Here is a 19,935-nt window from a genome sequence, read left to right on the forward strand (position 1 = left end):
CAATTTTTAGTAATTAATATCTTGTTAACTATTGCGAAAATTGCAAAATGGTAGAAAACTTTTCGACTCACTTTAGTCCGCTCTATCTACACAAAAGTGATTGGCAAAAAAGGTTGGGACACCCTGTATAATAGAAAAAATAAAACGTGATGTGTTTCTTGAAATTCTAATTAGATTCGCCTTTTGGCAGATTGAATGATTCGCATTAATTAAATTTGCATAGTAGGTGAAAAGTTCAGTATACAGTGTAAAATATTGTCAGTGGACGGGTCACTCTTTATAAATCGTTGAAGATTTGCTTTTTGGCAGCTCTATCAGGTTGATTCAGGACACCGGTAATATGCAATGAAACTCCGAGTGTAAAAAATTATGAATATTTGAAGAAATAAGTGCGTTTATCGGTGTTAACTTAAATTGATTTAATATAATTAAATATAATTGTTCTAACACACTGAAAGAAAAAATTATTAACAACTGCATATCGTGCAATGAAAATTATAGCAGAATCGTGTCGTAATTTCTTTTTATTATCAATTTTCTATTGCAAAATTAAGTTCCTCTCGCGGCACACATAAATAAGCAGCTCTCATTCGAGCCCAAATATATTTTATTATACCTACAAATCATAAAATTACAATTATAAAAAAAAATTTCAAAAGGCATTTCATTGTTTGAAAAACACAGATCGTCTTGAGTAGCCGTTCTTTAGTATCAAATATAAAAATCACGTGGGGGACACTTTGCGTAGAGGATGTTTTGACAGTGGCCCGAAGAAAGGCGATCCTGCGAGGGGAAAGGCGTGGAAATGGCGTGCAAGAAAAATATATTTTTTTATTGAATAGAGAATAGGATAGTACTTGGACGATTGTGCTCACGGCCGAAGTCTCGATTGAGCGAAGTATCAAATGACTCAAATCGAATCCGACGTGCACGAATACGCCATTTGGCCCGCTAAAGCAATTGCAATAGACGAACGCAGTAATAATATAGCGCGGTATCAGCATTTTGTATCGCGCGGAGGAAACGCGCAGATTTCGAGCTCTAAGAGAGCATTTTATCCTCAGGAATGGTCGGGCTGGTAGCTGACGGAGCCGCGGACGCGCGTCTCATTGCCTCGGACTCTCGGAGTGCTTCATCGAAGCTCTGCGTCGAGCCGGACCTTGAAGGCACGACTTTCGTCTGGAAAAAGAAGAAAAAAATCCTTGAATGAAACATCAAAGAAATTTTAATATTTTATAAATTAATAATTCCAAAGAACACAAATTCAACATATAATAAAAAATTTAAGCTATTTTATTTGATTCGTTTAATTTATGTTTATTTGTGGAATGAAAAATTGAAAATTTGACGCACGCGTTTAAAATCTAAAAAATTAGTTATAAAATAGTTAATTTGAAAGACTAATTTAATATAACTAGATATTTAGTAATATTAATCTGATTTAGTTACCTTGATATTCTCGCAGGCGGATCCAACCCTTTCCTCCAGCGACCGGAAGCTGTCGGAATTACGCATCTGACCCAGTTTCATAGTAATGCCACTACCAAAGCCACCTAGAATACTCGTCGTCTTCTCAGCCGTGGACTTGAGTACAGATTCTGTCTTTTGATATCTGAAATGATAGAAAATTAAAACGGTAAAAATCTAATCCCTCAAGGTGGATTATTATCATCTATGAAAACTGCGTGAATAAATTTTTAATCGGCATAAAACTTTTAAATATATTAAATAAAGTGTTAAAGTAGTGTTTGCTGTATTTTTTTATTAAATTTTGTTTCTGTTTTAAGCGAGTGTAGTAGTGTCAGTAATTAAATTGCGACAATTAAGATACCAACAAATATAGATTGGCTCCAAAACAAATTTTATATTTGTTTTGGTCACGAATATGTCAATAAAGTTCAATCTAGATATTTGAAAGTCTCTCTCTCTCTCTCCCCCTCCCCACCCCTCTCTCTCCCTCCTCCTTCTCTTTCTCCCCTCTCTATATATATGTTAATATAATGCAAAATACTGTCATAAAACGTGGATCGCGAAGAGGGGAAAATGAGACACTTTGTGCGTACTTACAAACTGTTCGCGGAGATTGTCCTGGTTAAGCGACCGAATGTCTCGCTGACGTTCTGATAACTGAATGAGAACCCAACCAAAAGTAAAAAAAATCAATACTTCTACGTGTATCTGAAGACTAGAAGTGGAATATCGATAAAAAAAAAGTAATAACCGACGTCACTTCGTAGAAATAAAAACGAGAAATAAAAAAGATACATAAAAATAAACTTAAGAAAAAATAAGAGATTTGGAAATCTATTCGCACATATCTCGAAGATTGTTAATTATTTGGTTAACATACAATAAAGTATTTCGCAAGTTTAAAAATATTCTGTGATTCTGTTATAATTTACTTATCTACTTCTCCTTTATACATAAAATATGGCAGAGTGCATAGAGTACATATAGAGTATGTATAGAGTTATAGGGTATGTATAGAGTATACGTATATGTACAGAATACATGTACACAGACTAAACAGCATGCAAAGAAATCAAATTAACAGCAGGATACATACACGTGACTTTCCTTAACGTTCTTGAGTCCCTGATTAACATCATCAGTGAGCTCCTTCCAAACACTAATGCCAAGCTTCCTTTTCAAATCCTGCGAAACTTTAATCTTGTTGGCGAGAACGTGTCTCAGAGTCTGTATTTCTTCTTCAACCTGAAATTGATTTTCATTATTGTCTATCCTCGAAATTTTCCCGAGTCTCGAAAATCTACCTTTGCTAATTGAGCGCTCCATTCAGCCTTTTGTTGTTCTTGTTCCTCTAAGGAGAGTCCTTGAAGCTCGTTCACCATGGTATCCGATGATGGCGACAGAGAGCCGGCCGAGTGGAGCGAGGCATCTTCTCCTGGAACAAAAGGGAAGGAAGGAAATTAATCGTGAGACATACGATACCATGACGGTCACGCTGACTGCTCGGAGGATTACTTTTCTCGCAAGCTAGGTTGCAATTTAATACAGATTATTATGTTACATATGAAAGATGACGTTTATATATATTCTACTTAAATTATAATCATTCTCTGTACATAAAACAAGTAATATTACATTATCAAAGTTAAATTAAAAGTAGAAATAAGGCTCATTACAAATTGAAATAAGAAATTAAAACTAAATATATATAAATAACATGAAAAAGATATCTTAACCACACCGAGAAAAAATATCCTAAATTTCAATAAATATTTATTTAAATAATACCAACTAAATATTTATTAAATATAAAAATATATTTATTTGATACAAAGAACATTAATTTGATTTAACAATCACACTTTTTTTTATTAAGTAAATATTTATTTATCGTAAGTAAATGTTTAGTTGGCAGTATTCAAATAAGTATTTATTAAAATTTAGGCTATTTTTTTCTCAATGTAGTTCTGGTTTACAATTCATAGAAAAAAATTTATCTAATATTATTGCGTGTTTTTTTATCTGCACTAAATATGAACACAAAAATAGAAATGTAATCAACTGTAATTTATCAATTATTCTCAGCAAGTGATTGCAAGTAAACTTTTAGCGAACGATTTCGATTGTTTCGCTGATTGTAGAGGAATACATGGAATTCTGCAGTCTCAGCAGAGCGAAACATCGTCCTAGAAAAATTAAAAGTATGTTTCCACATCGCTGTACTCGATAGCGATTTCATGATTCTTTTTCGTATACTTTCACATGTCGAGAAGAAATGAATAGACGAAAAGTTGCTAAACGTAACCGCAAAATTTCTCACGTGAAAGTACATAATTATTATGTTAGAAATTAAATATTTCTATGCACAAATTTAAACACTTATAAATTCATGAAAATTTTTTAATAGCTTGATACCAATATTTTTAAGACTTAAACATTATTATCAAATGACTTAAACTTGATAACCTCTCTGAATAATTTAAAAAAATAACATTCTATCTACTATTTATAATGAATAATTTTACAATCGCTCTGATTTCCATTAGAAATTCAGCGAAGTCCGTAACAAGTTTTTCTTTATTGTAAATTACGAGTATGAAAGTAACGAAGCAATTTCTCTCCTCTTTCCTCAGCACCTTTTATCAGCTCAAGGAACTTCTTATAATTCTGGCTATTGCTGATCTTAGCGAGGTAAGGTTTGGAGAAATCCTGGAAGATCACTCGGATCGTTCGCTTCTTCTTTTTCTTGCAGCCGTCATGTAACTCTTCCTGCAGAAACTCCGTCTCGACAGATAGGTTGCCGTCGTCCACAACAATCTCGTCTATCTCACCGTTAGAATCGCGCCAGCAGTGAACCACTAGCTCGTCCACTTCCTCGTCGCCCAGTTCGTCGATGTCATCAAAGCTCGGCGTCGTTGTCAGCTTTGAGTAATATGCATCTTCCTCGTATTCCAGCGATTCAAACTCGCGTTCATGCTCGCTTGGGCAATTTTCTTCGTTGTGTTCCTGACAGACTTTCCCACACGATTGGATAATTCTCGGATTTACAGATTGTTCAAAGTTCTCCATGTTATTTTTCATGGTTTTCCTCTACGAGATATGAAAACTTATTTCCAAAATTTGATTCCAAAATCTTGTTTCAAGAACATATATTTCACAATAGTTTATTGAAAAAGATAAGTTTCAAAATAGAGTATTTATTATATCTTGTGATCCTGATGTCTACTGATCTTCGTGGTCTTTTTAAGAGAAGCTTCTCTTTTGAATTCTCCAAAATCTTAACTCAAAAAGAATATGAGTCAGAAGGTTTGTTGACTGAATGCTTCAGAATAAAAATAATAATTAATGGATCTAAAGATCTACGAATGAGAAACAATTGCTACAAAATAATGTTCCAGGAAGAAGATCCAGAAGACAGAAAATTTTTGAACAGAAAAAAAATCTTCGATTAATATTTGAAGCATCTATAAGTTTAATATCATCTTGCTCTTCATAGCTTCTTTCAATTTTTATTCATTAGCAACTCAACCTAATATCTTGTTCTTCTTTTCCAGAATCTCGCTTAAAAAATTTACTTCAAAATTGTACTGCAAAATCATTCGCATGTTGCACATATTGATGGCATTGATTATAATGAAATTTCAATACAATTCAGAATTAAAGATAAATAAATGTAACAGACAGTTATAAACTAGAGTTCAAGATTATATAATTGAGAATTAAAAATTATAGAAAAATGTTTCAAAAATTGAGAGATTTGCTATTTATCACAATGAATTGTTTATTACATATAATCACATTTCACTAAGAACCAAAAATATTTATCACATGCAAATCATGCAGAATTCAAAAATAGCAAATTAAAAGTTTGCGCGATCAATTTTCCTTCCAACGGGATCGATTTCCAGATCTACGTCGCGATGCATGATTTAATGACTATGTAATCCATGCATTCGTGATGGTTCACAGAACATGACCACGTGCACTAACGTGTGCACAGTGCACACACGACTAACAGCTGTGTCCTCAGAATGACAACGATGATGCCGATTGTAAAGACGCCACCACGACTCCACGTTTAAGAGAAATCGAAACGGTATGCTCGCTCTACCTTACAGGTAACAAGGAGTAAGCGGATGAGAGGAAGGGATAGGAAGAGAGGGAGAACAAGAGGAAAGGAAAGAAGGGAACGGACAGGTAACCTTGGTTCTTCATCGCGAAATAGAACTTGACGTGATTCTATAGATTAAAAATTTACAAAAAAAATAGGGGGTTATCAAATTCCTCATCCTAAAAATTCTATAAATTTTTCTCTGATGCTTTCAATAATATTTTGAAATTTTTTGTATTTTCGTCCTAATTTGGAAACCGTCAAATATTTTATCGAGGATGCAACTTAACAAAGCAATGTAAATTATCACGCTGACACTACTTGCATTTAATTTTAAGTTAAGTTGGTATAATACAGTAATTATTGTTCGATTTTAGTTTCTCTACAATGTGTTTGTGCAACTTTATATACTGAGTAAGATTTGTTTGAAACTTAACAGGCTAATTAAGAGATTCCCGCTAATTGTTGCTAATGATTGCGCCCAATCTGTTCTCTACAGGGTGTCTTAAAATTTTCTCGATACTTCTGACATTCGCGATTTAATACTTTTGCTGTGTGCATTTCCGTTGGTTCTATTTAAGTTACTGCCGCAGGCATAAAACAGAAAAAGTAGGCTAAAGATAATCTTAAAGAGAAAGAGAGAAAAGACTGAAACTAGGCCCGATTCAGCGTCCTGATTGGTTCATCGACCTTCTTGGCGAAGTGCTCCGCTTGTTTTTGCGATCGATGATGAAAGCGCGGAAACGTGGCGAAGATGTATAATAAAAGTTCTTGTAACTTCACGGAAACCTTCGACAAACCGGTTTATCGATTCGACTCGACGGCAGATTCTCGTCTATACTAACTTACAATTAATGACATGTTTATCGCTAAGAATGGCTAAAAGTCTGAATCGCATTGAATTCAAATATTAAATTGAAATAGAAAAAAAATATAAGATTCTTGAGAAATTGATTAGACATTTTAGGATCAATTTATTGAACATTTAATAGAAAATTCTCTCTTTTAATACGTTCAATTAAACTTCCTGTGTAGTATATTTACTTAATTTCTCATTATTTTTTAAGCTAGAAAAGCTTTAAATAAACTTCTCACTGTTACTTACTATTTGCTTGCTTTTATTCATTCATCTTCATCTTTAAGAATGTATTAAAAGTATCTTTTAACATAATGAAGATAATATTATAGAAATATTTGTAATTTTTTAATGTAATTAAAAGTAATTTTTAGTATTTAAAAGTAATACAAAACATTTGGCAGCGGTTTAAAATTTAGATTAAAAATTATTTCAATAAATATACATTTTTTTTAATAATTAGGATAAAATAAGACAATTTTCATTTAAACAATGAAACTATAATATAAATATGGACCTTGTTGAACTATTTCATACGTATGTAATATTCATTTACATGCGGAAAATATACAGGATATTTCAAAATTCGCGCCCGCGAAGTACAAGACGTGATATTTTATGCTAAAAGAAATAATTTCTTTCTTTTGCAAAATTGCGTTCGATAAGTAGTTTTTGCGCTTATTTGTTAACTTCAACCTGCTCTCCTGCAACTTTGTTCCTATATAAAGCAAATAAATTAAGGAGAAAAAGCCAATGAGAGCACGCACTAGATGGTTTTGTGATGTATTTTTTAAATATATATGACAATTATATTTTCACAAAAACCATCTAATGCGTGTTCTCATTGGCTTTTTCTCCTTAATTTATTTGTTAAATATTGGAGCCTTTGAATAATCTTTAAAAACCCTGTAAAAATTTCCAAAATCAGTGATTTTTTGCAGAAACTATATCTGATACATCCTCGATATCCTTCCCCGTAGACTATCATCTTTCAAAAACTATCAAATAATGTGCATATATTCCATTTGAAGTTTAGAAAATCTACTTTTGCAATATATAAGGTTTCGTACGAACTTAAGAATATAATTAAGAAACACAGATTGAGTTCAATTCTCTCAGCGAAGTAAGTAAAGAACGAAGTGTGTGGAGAGTTGACCTTCGTCAGTGCAGCTGCACCCGCATTACAGTTATCTACAATTCGTGTCAATTGCTTTTTACACATTTTTTTCTCCCTATTTCTGTAAAAATCTCATAAAAATCATCATGCAGAATTTTTATGACAATATTACAATTAGTGATATTTTATTTGTCAGCGGTTATTAGTTTCATCCCAAGCAACAAAATATGTATAATCAATGTATAAATTAAACATTAAATATTAATTTTAATCGTTGAAGCGAAAAATAAGTATTTAAAATTTGATGTATTTTGAAAATATACACTATTTAATAAACGTTAAAAGAAACATTTGATAAAACATTTATAACGTCTGTTTAACATTTTTTACTAGTTTGAAATACCGTTTTTACACGAGACATTTATACTCACATCATATAAAAATGTATCAACTAATGCTTTTTAAACGTTCATTAAACGTAAATAGACTGCTTGTATTTCGGAAAAAAATCCATTATTATTGAAGTAGAGCTTCGTTATCCATTTTACGATAAAAACTTTGCTTTAAGTATGAGACGTTAATGAGTGCAGCACAAAAAAAAATACAAATACAATACCGACTCAGGAATTTGTGGCGAGTCGCCGGTCGCACACATCCGTACACATCTGTAAACACATTACACACACATACAGAGGCACGGACGAGAGTTCACAAGGTCGTTGCTGGAAACGTCAAGATAGCGGGTGACACATAACCATAGGTTAGAATTCGATCGGCCGAATTTCGGTTACTGCCATCCTTGAACTAACTTTTGTCAGCTAATTCTCGAACAAAAATTAACGACGTGTCTCGCTTTGATCATAAAACAGCATCACAAATAATTCCTCGATCCAGTATGAGTGGGGTGACAAAGATGATAATCTCACCTGTTGGTACGTTGCTCATCTCGATGGTCTTGCGGCGCGCAGTTGGAGGAAGATGACGATTTTCGTTGACTGTACGAAAAAAATCGACGTATCTCTTGTCAGAGTCACAAATCGGTTCCCCAGGAAGCAAAAAGTAACATACGTTCTTCGATACCGTAGAAAGATCGATCGGTTCCGTTCTGACGGTGAACTGGCTGAGCGCCGGCGGCCATATTGAAAACGCGCCTGTCAGTGGCGGCGCGTGGTGGCGTCCGGTAAAACCACGGGTGGTTCGGCGCGAAAAAATTTGATATTACCTAATAAAGGTAACTAAAATGACGCTAAAAATTTATATCTTATGGGCCTTCTACAATAATATTAGCCATAAAGGTATATCCACACAAACTTGCATAGCCGCATAAACGTATGCATAAAGAAAATTATTCAATCACATTTTATGTACGACTTTAAAAGAGAACTGCAATTGGATAATTTTCTTTATGTATATGTTTATGCGGCTATGCAAGTTTGTGTGGATATACCCTTATAGTCATAAATCAGAAGTCAGAAGCGAAAAATTGACGACTGTGATTGGTCAATTTTTAGCTTCTGACTTCTGATTTATGACCAATGGCTTATTGTAGAAGGCCCATTATTGTTAGATTAGAAATGTAAAAACATAAAATTTATATAAATCAAAGATTTTATGTGTATGACACATACGCAAAAACTTTTATTTTTTAATTTAAAATGTGGAAGGAATGTAAATAAGAATTATTAATTCTATTGCACCAAATTTAAAATATATATGATAATTATATAAATATTAGCGATTAAAATATTTGATTTGCTTTTTCTAATTTATTTTAATTAGTAAATTATTAATTTCTATGTGAAAACTTTGGTGCTTTGGCACGAAGAAGTTTGATAAATAATAATAGCAGCCTAATAAATGTAGCTGTAAAAATAAAATAAACACTAAAATTTATATTCATCTTATTATCATATAGATTTGTATAAAAATATAAATTTTATACAAATCAAAGATTTTACATATAACCCGTATTGTTAATAAATTTAACGATTATCTAATAATTAAAATTTAAAATACCAATTCTGCTCTACAAACATTACAATTTATAATGATACATCAGCTAGTGATTAAAAAATTTCTGGCTTTCTTTTTTTCATTTCCTTCTGCAATTAATAAATTAATTCTTGTGAAAAAATCGGGTTGCTGAGCTTTTAAAGCAGAGTAGATACGGGGCTGTAAGAGCTTTTTTTTAACAACATTTATTTCTAATATGACTATTATCTATATACAGTTACACATTGGCATGATCTATGTAACGCAAAAACACAAGTTCCTACAAACTACGTGCGCGATTTTTAACAATAATAAGGTCCTTACAGGTGATTCGGGTGATTATCACCGCAGAATATGATCATATCGTCGACGTATAAATCATTCGCATCGCCGTTCCCTTATGGAAGCATAGAAATCCTATCAGGTGTTTCAGATATGTGCATTTATATACTATATATATATATATATATATGTGTATATATATATATGTGTGTATATTTATATCGTAAACTCATTCACTGTTGAAGTGATGATATACTTGAAGGCTGCGCGATTCAACCGAAAGTTATATCATCTGCAAATGATGAACTCGAGTTGGAGTAGCGCATGCTACAATCAGCTCGATGGACTGGTAGGATTATAATTCGAGGATCTGAATTCCAAATCATACCGAATCCCAAAAATATCATTCAACGAATATTATGACTAAAAAAATCATAAAATCTCGCAAGAGCAAGAAAAGTTTTGTCCCTTTTCTTCCCAATTTACTTTCCATTTTTTGGCCTGTCTCAAAATATGTCTCTGATCGATTGATTATATGTAAGAAAGATCGTTTCTGGCTTATTTTATAGCATGATTTAGAATTCAGATATTTTTCCATGGTGTAAAACACATTCGGCTCTTCGAGAACCTCAAATTATTGTCGTCCTTTCTAAATTAAGCAGTGTCAACGCACATACGACTCGCAAAGTATTTGTCTGAAAGTTTACCCTAAGAAGCATCTATCGCGCAAAAGATACATATCTATTTGGAAGCAACAACGTAGTTTATTCCGCAAATATATACACCTACTGGATCCTTCATACTTTTTGACTCGCGGTGTTTTCAATCTTTATGTGTAACATTTCCTTAGAATTCTTAGAATCCTTGGCACCAACAGTTGCACTGAGAAAAATGTCTGATTGAATTAATTCTGGTTAAAAATGGACGAATCAGAATTTTCTTAAATCTAGAATTCTAGTTATGATAACTGGAACTCTGATTGATGTAATCAAAATCTTTCTGATTCGTCTATTTTCAATCAGATATTTTTCTCAGTGTGCGAAACATGAAATCCCGCTTCTTTCCAACGTGGCGTCTCGCAATAGCTAAAGTTCGGCGATTTTTTCCAGATTGGAAATCAAAAATAACGCACAAAGTTTTTACGATAAATAATTATTGCTTGAAGCTGTCGCGCAAAATCGTTCGGCCCGTCTGACTTTAGTACAATGTATTATACAATCGCTGTATATTTACATGAAAATCTACGGTGTACCTGCTCAAAGACTTCGATAGAATCACACAAAAGAAAATCGACACAATCATAGTTTTGATGTTTACAGTATCAGATTTTTGCATAGATAAATGTATATCTTTAAATATCTTTAAATAAGTTATATCGTTCACTATTTTGTTTTCACTGTGAAAAAATGATCCATTCGTCGATCTAAAGATTCTCAATTGATAAGATACAAGATTTCTTCTATATTTCTATTAAGTATATTTTTGATATAAATATACAAGAATATTTTTTGTTCCTCGGATAGAACTAAGTCCGATTCTCGTATTAACGTCGAAACGTAACTTGGTTGAATTGACAGATCGATAGAAAAGCGTTAAACGTGCGGATAAATATTTGATGGTTTAACTGAGAAACCTAGACTGAAACAACAGTCTGTATTGAAGTTACATAGAGTGCTCCTGAATTATGATATCGTTTCAAACTTAGGAAGGAGGATCCTATATAAATTTCAAATCAGTTTCTATCGTCTCTTACTGGCTTCTTCAAGCAGGGATACTACGAAAGAATCGCCTTTCCGATCCAACATAGCCTCTTATAAAAATAGTATCGGAGACAGGAAGCGCGAATCAATGATACAGTCGAATGTTCGAAAACCATAAATTCTGGTTCTCAAAAATTGGTTTTCGAATGATATTCGCTTGTATCTTCCATTCGCTTTCTTCCCACGTCGAAGAGCGTGGGACGAAATTCCCAGTTCCAATTTTGCGCTCGAAGAATCTCGTACGCAAGATCTGCTTTTAATTACTTTACACAAAGACATCGATTTCTAATGGCGTCTATTATCGAGCTACGCACCTGTCCTCTTAGGCAATTTATTTGTAATCTTTCACTAACGACGCTCAATTACTGATCTTCGTGAGCGTCAGTCGGATTAATGGAAGACGAACTCCGTCTTCATTAAAAGATGTCCTCGACATCAGTGTAATTACGGTCCCAATATCCGCCCAAATATATCCAATCTTCTTGGCCAGTGTAAGGACTTATACCAGACTGGAACCACCTGCACATTTAGTTTTTACAAATGAATGAAGAGGATCATATTTGGTCGAAGCGGATCTTGATAATATTTGTGTGAATTTTCACAATTTCCAGTTCAAATAAAATTGTAAAATTTATTAAATATTACAATATTTAATAATAATATATAAGAACACAAAATTTTAAAATATAAATAAGAAAGACCTTACAATCACATACACAAGTTGTTTTCGCACAAGTCATATATTTAAAATTAATTACATGTAAACGTTTTTCGGTCAAGTCGTGACCATCATCAGTACAATAAAAAGAATGCGAATGTTAAATACTAAAATAGCAAATTAGATTGTCGCAATACAAAAATCGGAAAAATTAATCCTGTCTTCATGATCTACTTTACAATAAAATTAAAAATTTATTCTTGATAACTTGTATGTTAAAAAACACGGGATTACCAGATTCTAATAAAACAAATATCTATAAGTTATTGTCATTCAGTTAATAAGTTAGGTGTACTTAATTATCAAAAACTTACCCGTGTTTCCACAATTATCAAATATAATACATAATGCAATGCTAATTATGTTTGAAGAATATTAGCGTGGATGGAAAAATATTCTATACGATGGTAAGATTGTTATGTACGAGAATTCGTGTAATTACAGTGATATTGTCAGCAATTTTTACGACAGATTTAGTATTTATATATATTGGACGAAAAGAAGAGAGAAATCATTAGGTGGGGATGGAATATTAGTGAGGGGAAACTATTTTTTAATAATAGGCATAAAAATATTAGGAAATCGTAATGTATCGTTTTGTTTGTTTAAACCTGACTTTTGCTTCTTAATCTTCTGTGTATCATCTCTGATATCATTCTTTCATAATATGATGTTTCAGAATCTATAATTTTTGTGTTGTCTCCCAATCAAATCTGTGATCACGTTCTAATTGATGCTGAGAAACTATAAATATTATATTAGAAGGTTTTTTTATATCGGCTTTATATTCTTTCAAACGAATATTGAATTTCTTTTTTAAAAATTCAACAATAGTCTTACAACTCGGGCTAACGCTGTTCTTCAGGCGTAGAGAAAAAAAATCTAGATGTACTTCAAATCATCCTTCTTTAATCACATGAAATTACATTCGAACGTTTCGACTCACTTTGAAGTCTTCATCAGCGAAGAAAATTACAGAAATTAGAAATTCTCCGTTGAGAGTCAGTCACCCCAAACTACCAAATTTGTTGTACTCTGCATTCTGTATAAGAAAAGGATAGAAAAAAATATGTAAAAGAAAGTGCTCTACATTCTATATAATGAAAGAATTGAATCATGTAAAAGAAATTACAACCAAATTGGTCAATCTCAAGTTACTCACCTCAAACGGGAAAACACCAAAAGCTCAAAAAATATATATATTCCATTCTTTATAAAAGTAATCCGCTCGCAATTATATGTATAACCATAAATTAAATCACAAAATTATGTATTGTCCAAAAAGTATGTATTGTCATTTGAAATTGGAACGTTATAAGTAAGTAAGTACACTCAGAAAAAAGTTTTGTTGATATGTGACCAACAAAAAATTTTTCGTTGTCCTAACCAAAATTTGGTTATGCTAATCAAATTTTTGTTAGGATAACATAAAAGTTTTTGTTAGTCACATATTCTAACAAAAACTTTATGTTATCCTAACAAAAATTTGATTAGCATAACCAAATTTTCGTTAGGACAACGAAAAACTTTTTGTTGGTCACATATCAACAAAACTTTTTTCTCAGTGTAGGTAAGGGCATTCTTAATACAATGAAATAAATAGAAACAAGACTACCATCTCTAACAACAAATCGCATTTTCAATGTTGTTTAAAATTATCCAATAAGGAGGTGTACGAATAATGTAAAAATTCAGTGTCTGTTTTCAAATTAAGACCATTTTTTTGCATGTGAATATGCAACATTTCTGGGTACCTATCATAGAACAAGTCGGAATCGATTTCGATCGGAAATATTCAATTATTCCCTAGATTTCTATTGTGTTTTCTAGGGAAAACGGAATAATTCCGATCGGAATCCATTCCGACATATTTCATGGTAGGTACCCTGAGTTCAGTCTTTTATTGAGAAATCTTTCCCTATCAAGAATTTTGACATGATCCCAATCAAATTCATGATTGAATTCAAGACGGTGATTTGTGATCACCGATTGGTTACTACTAATTCTCTTAATATGGTTGCGATGCTCCGAAATTCTGGTTTTTAATTTTCTGCCTGTTTGGCCAACATATGTTGCATCGCAATCCTTACAGAAAATTTTGTAAACGACATTCTTATTGAAGTATTTTGGAAGGATGTCCTTCTGTACTCTAATAAATTTTTTAAGTTTATTTAAACTTAAAAATGATAATTTCATATCAAACTTCTTGATCAAGGAAAAGAATTTCTCTGATAACTTTGGAACATAAGGTAAAACAAACCAATTTGTGAGTTCTTCATTAGAATTATCCGACCTTACTATATTGTCCACTTTTGTTGTTAATTTATGACATAATAATTTTATATGTGAGTTGATCGTATTGAAAATAAATTCAATCGAATAATCATTATTCAATAACGTATTAATTACAAACTTCAGATTTTTATAATGATACTTAGGATTTGAGAGTAAAAAAGCTCTGTCAACCATAATCCCGTTATCACACCCTTCTTCTGTGACAATGCATGTTCACATGCAAAAAAATGGTCTTAATTTGAAAACAGACACTGAATTTTTACATTATTCGTACACCTCCTTACTGAATAATGTTAAACAACATTAAAAATGCGATTTGTTGTTAGAGATGGTAGTCTTGTTTCTATTTATTTCATTGTATTAAGAATGTCCTTACCATTACCCAGTGAGAAATGACAATGAAATCGATGTCGAATCGACGTCGATTTGACGTCAATTCGATGATTTCGATGTCGAATCGACATCGATTCGACGTCGATTCCATTGTCATTTCTCACTGGGTTATAACGTTCGAATTTCAAATGGCAATACATACTTTTCGGACAATACATAATTTTGTGATTCAATTTATGGTTATACATATAATTGCGAGCGGATTACTTTTATAAAGAATGGAATATATATATATTTTTTAAGCTTTTGGTGTTTTCCCGTTTGAGGTGAATCACTTGAGATTGACCAATTTGGTAGTAATTTCTATGAGCTTTTGGTGTTTTCCCGTTTGAGGTGAATCACTTGAGATTGACCAATTTGGTAGTAATTTCTTTTACATGATTCAATTCTTTCATTATATAGAATGTAGAGCATTTTCTTTTACATGTTTTTTCTATCCTTTTCTTATACAGAAAGCAGAGTACAACAGATTTGGTAGTTTGGGGTGACTGACTCTCAACGGAGAATTTCTAATTTCTGTAATTTTCTTCGCTGATGAAGACTCCAAAGTGAGTCGAAACGTTCGAATGTAATTTCATGTGATTAACGAAGGATGACTATTTGAAGTACATGTAGATTTTTTTTTCTCTGCGCCTAAAGAACAGCGTTGGACTCTCATTAGCCCGAGTTGTGAGACTATTTTTGAATTTTTGAAGATTGAGAGTCCTATTCAATTATTTATATACCATCTGGATATTTAATATCTAAAACGTCAATTTCTTTTTTAGTCTGACCAACATAATTTTATTGTACTGATGATGGTCACGACTTGACCGAAACGTTTACATATAATTAATTTTAAATATATGACTTATGCGAAAAACAACTTGTGTGTGGGGGGCTGTATGTTCTTTCTTATTTATGTTTTATGTTATCGAGCCACCTCTAATAACTTTGTTTAAATTTTATTTATATAAAATTTTATTTCATACATACAATTTCATTTACAAATTCAATTTTTTAAAAGCTATAAATTAATATTACAAATAGCTAATTAAATATTTAGTAATTAGATATTTAGATTTAGTAATTAGATACTGAAAAAAAGATTGTTTACTTCTAACATTTTAATTTCGAGTATTATGCAAATTGCAGGATCTGTCGAAAATTTAATTTTTAAAATTTTAAAGGTCTCCGCACTAAAATCTTATGGAAAATATCTTTCTGTAGATTTGGCTAATTTTTAAATATGTTGTAGTTCTCTTCATTCTGAACAAATGTCTCAATGGGCATAACTTGAGCCTATGAGCCGTTTCCGCGCTACAAGCTTTGAAAGGTCGAGTAATCATATAAAATCTGGATCTTTCAAAGCTTGTAGCGCGGAAACGGCTCATAGGCTCAAGTTATGCCCATTGAGACATTTGTTCAGGATGAAGAGAACTACAACATATTCAAAAATTAGCCAAATCCGCAGAAAGACATTTTCCATAAGATTTTAGTGCGGAGTTCTTTTTGAATTTATCTGAATCTGAGCTCTTGATTTCTTAAATATGCTAAAATAAAATGCGTAATTATACCTGGGAGCGTATTCGTTTCCTTTCTTCTGCTTGCGCGCTTTGCGGCTATTCCTCTGTTTTTCCTCCAGCCTAGCTTTTTCAGATGCAGCCCCATCCTGATCGCCGTTCTCCAGTTTGCGAATATCCGGTCTCAATCTAGAGTCGGTGGGACATAGGATTTCTCCCATATCAGGTTCCAATTCGTTCAATGACATCGCGAACGTCGTAAATTGATAATACTACAAAATATGCATCATGTCAAATAAATCGATACATCTTTGAAGTAAATTATTTTTATCGAATTGGTAGAAATCTGTTGTAAGAATAGAGAATAATTTAAGAAGTATTATATTACAATAAAATAATTCATTATAAAAACTTATAAATAATTATGTTATTAAAACATATATTTCAGAAGTTAAATAAAATTTTGTAAAAAATTAATTTACGTATTTGATTAATTTGTTCAAATGTCATTTCAACTAACATCCGAACTATTGCTGGGTCTTGGTGTAGCTTCCCACAGTGTGATAGATCCTGGAATCTCGTCCACAATCGGAATGTCGTCAACGACCGTATTGCCAAAGGGCTCCTCTATTGCATCCTTTATATTAGAAAAATACACAGGAGTTTCAGTAATGAGTACATTTTGTGTATGCGGAAAAACAGATTAATTTGTTCAGCAAAAATTGTTTTATATTAACAACTATGTTAAATTATAATAATGTAATACTTAACTATGTCCTTATGTATTGATTGAATTAATTAAAATTAAAAATTACAAAAAACTTTCGATTTCCATCCAAGACCATTTTTATCTATTTAAAAATTTTTTTTAATCATTTCTTAATTAATAATTATCTTCCCTATAAATTAAATTCCCTGAATAAAATGTAATTAAATAGTTTTATACCTGATGCAAGGGCTTGAAAGCTCCAACTTTGAGACTGTGGAGCTTTGCCAAAACTTTCTTATGTCCTGGACTGCCTTGCGGGCTTTTGGCCTCTAATTTGATCTTCTCCAGCGTTTCCTCGTATAATGAGAGCTCGCACGATCGTAAAATTTCGGTCCATTGGCCGTAAAGGAAGAGTAATTTTCTTTTCCTAAAAGAATATAAAGAAACAATAATAAACTGCTAATAATAATGATAAACTGCCCTGATGAAAATAAAAATCAGAGCGTAAATCAAATGTAACGGAAGAGTAACATAAGCGTAAACGAAACTTCAAGGAGGCGAATATTGAAATATCAAAATGTGAAAGAAGCTTAAATGCTTCTTTTACATTTCATAATTCCAATTTTCGTCTTCTAGAAGTTTCGTTTATGCTTCTGTTATTCTCCCGTTACATCTGATTTACGCTCCGATTTTTATTTTCATCAGGGTGCTTTGCTTTATTCCAATTTAAAGTTGAATAAAATTTTTTATGCAAAAATAGCATTATAGGCGGGAACTTAAGCCAATGGCTTTAACCATGGCTAAAGGGAGGAGCGGGCGCAGGGGGTATTCGTAAGCACGGGGGAGGGGATAGCGCGGGAAAGGTCCCTGGTCGGCAGTATAGGTGTTTATTGTTTACATAAATATCGATATCATTGATACGTGTCGCCATGTTGTTGGGACGCCACGTATCGTGTTCCCTTATCCTCTATGATTTAGCGGATTCCGTTAATATGAAAATTATTTTTTTTTGAAGTGATGACTTTAAAAGTCATTTCCAAATTTGAACATTTAAACGCGGTATCGATCAACGTGTACGGCATCGAAAATGGACTAGTCCTTCCTCTGCGGCTCACCCGTGGCAAGAAAGAAATGCACGTCAACATGCTGCATCTGCAAGATCCACCCAACGACAGTCTTGGCCACTTTGCGTGGATCAAGAATCTGTCCCGTCTCGTGAGCTCGCAACTATCTAAAAAGAAGCACAAGAAATTTTTCTGCGATCGGTAAGTATAAAAATTTGATAAAAAAAATATTAAAAAGAAAAATAGTGAAAAATAATTTCTTTATACACAGGTGCCTCCAATACTTCAGTACGAGCGAAAAATTGCAGTCGTACGTAGTGGACTGCGGGAAAATGAACGACTACGCCATTCGACTGCCGAGTGAGGACGACAAGTGGCTCGAACTTTGGAACTACTGCAATAAGGAGCGCGTCCCATTCATTGTCTACGCTGACTTGGACTGGGTTCGGGGAGACGCTATATTAGCGCTATTTGTGTCATTCTATCTTCATCGTCCACTAAACATGAAACAAGGATAATATGACACAAATAGCGTTGATAGCGCGCTGCCCGAACGCAACCTTGGAGTGCGTTCTACGGAAGACAGAACCCGACAGGGAAGACGCGTCGTCGTACGCGTATCAACAGCACCAGATATTATTATATTAGGTGTACAACTTTGCTTCCGCCGTTTACCTATAGATGGCTTTAACGGTAAGTGGTGGTCGAAATAAATAGATTATAGACATCATACAATAAACTTGGGCATCTGTCAACATAACCCCATAGAAACATTAGTCGATCTGTGTCTGCATCATAAAGTTATCCTCGATTGAAAATGTGAGTTTACGAGCCAAATTCTCGTCATTTGCGGGAGGTTTTAATTTTCTGCTGCAATATGAAGAAATCTGCGGCTGAGGCTCATCGAATGCTCTCAAATACTTATGGTGAGGCCGCTATTAGTGAAAGAATGTGTCGTGAGTGGTTTCAACGCTTCAAGAACGGTGATTTTGCCGTCGAAGACCGGCTTAGCGGTGGAAGAGAGAAGGTTTTCGAAGATGCAGAATTGGAGGCATTACTTGATCAAGACTCGTGTCAAAATCAAGAAGAATTGGCACGATCATTGGGAGTGACTCAACAAGCCATTTCAAAACGCCTCAAAGCCATGGGAATGATTCAGAAGCAAGGAAATTGGGTGCCGTACGAGTTGAAGCCAAGAGATGTTGAATGGCGTTTGTTTGCTTATGAACAGCTGCTTGAAAGGCAAAGACGGAAGGGATTTCTGCATCGCATTGTGACTGGGGACAAAAATTGGGTTCATTACGATAATCCCAAGTGCAGAAAATCATGGGGAGTCCCCGGCCATGCTTCCACATCGACGGCCAAATATTCACGGCTCCAAGGTCATGCTCTGTATTTGGTGGGACCAGCTCGGCGTAATGTATTATGAGCTGTTAAAACCGACTGAAACAATCACGGCGATCGGTATCGAACCAAATTGATGCATTTGAGCATTGAAAAACAAACGGCTGCAATACAACGAGAGACACGATAAAGTGATTTTGCAGCATGACAATGTTGCGATGACTCGATCCCATGTTGCGAAAGTGGTCAAGACATACTTGGAAACGTTGAAATGGGAAGTCTTATCCCACCCACCGTATTCTCCAGACGTTGCTCCCTCTGA

At 33.3% G+C, this 19,935-nt stretch overlaps 2 protein-coding genes across 5 annotated transcripts in view; both read right to left on the reverse strand.

Moving 5' to 3' along the window:
• Positions 1 to 432: 432 nt before the first annotated feature.
• On the reverse strand, positions 433 to 8,573 carry LOC108765856 (tumor protein D54). Of its 3 annotated transcripts, none has more exons than XM_018514714.1 (6): positions 4,107 to 4,807; positions 2,775 to 2,905; positions 2,567 to 2,715; positions 2,068 to 2,127; positions 1,450 to 1,612; positions 433 to 1,179 (listed from the first exon to the last, which is right to left on the reverse strand). In XM_018514714.1, the coding sequence occupies exons 1-6, from the start codon at positions 4,549 to 4,551 to the stop codon at positions 1,042 to 1,044; spliced, it is 1,086 nt and encodes a 361-aa protein (XP_018370216.1). In that variant the 5' UTR covers positions 4,552 to 4,807; the 3' UTR covers positions 433 to 1,041. The 3 variants fall into 3 exon arrangements, with proteins under 3 accessions (XP_018370216.1, XP_018370217.1, XP_018370218.1); XM_018514716.1 differs by lacking the exon at positions 4,107 to 4,807 and adding an exon at positions 8,481 to 8,573 and having other exon boundaries at positions 441 to 1,179; XM_018514715.1 differs by lacking the exon at positions 2,068 to 2,127 and having other exon boundaries at positions 435 to 1,179; positions 4,107 to 4,805.
• Positions 8,574 to 11,250: 2,677 nt separating this feature from the next.
• Positions 11,251 to 19,935, reverse strand: part of LOC108765858 (oxysterol-binding protein-related protein 2) — an 18,036-nt gene continuing 9,351 nt past the window's right edge. For both annotated transcript variants that reach the window (XM_018514726.1, XM_018514725.1), the window contains exons 6-9: positions 17,443 to 17,632; positions 17,017 to 17,133; positions 16,551 to 16,768; positions 11,251 to 12,107 (exon numbers count right to left, since the gene is read on the reverse strand). In XM_018514726.1, coding sequence (XP_018370228.1) covers positions 12,005 to 12,107; positions 16,551 to 16,768; positions 17,017 to 17,133; positions 17,443 to 17,632 — 628 coding nt within the window. In that variant the 3' untranslated portion in view covers positions 11,251 to 12,004. The remainder of the gene's footprint in view (positions 12,108 to 16,550; positions 16,769 to 17,016; positions 17,134 to 17,442; positions 17,633 to 19,935) is intronic.

This window comes from Trachymyrmex cornetzi, unplaced genomic scaffold (genome assembly GCF_001594075.2).
Source record: "Trachymyrmex cornetzi isolate Tcor2-1 unplaced genomic scaffold, Tcor1.1 scaffold557, whole genome shotgun sequence".
In the NCBI taxonomy this organism is placed as follows: Eukaryota; Metazoa; Arthropoda; class Insecta; order Hymenoptera; family Formicidae; genus Trachymyrmex; species Trachymyrmex cornetzi.

Coding starts and splice junctions, on each gene's coding strand:
- LOC108765856 (XM_018514714.1), bottom strand. CDS start 4,551: ATGAAAAATAACATGGAGAACTTTGAACAATCTGTAAATCCGAGAATT. Junction 2,716..2,774: donor GGAGCGCTCAATTAGCAAAG/GTAGATTTTCGA, acceptor AATCAATTTCAG/GTTGAAGAAGAAATACAGAC. Junction 2,128..2,566: donor AACGTTAAGGAAAGTCACGT/GTATGTATCCTG, acceptor GTTCTCATTCAG/TTATCAGAACGTCAGCGAGA.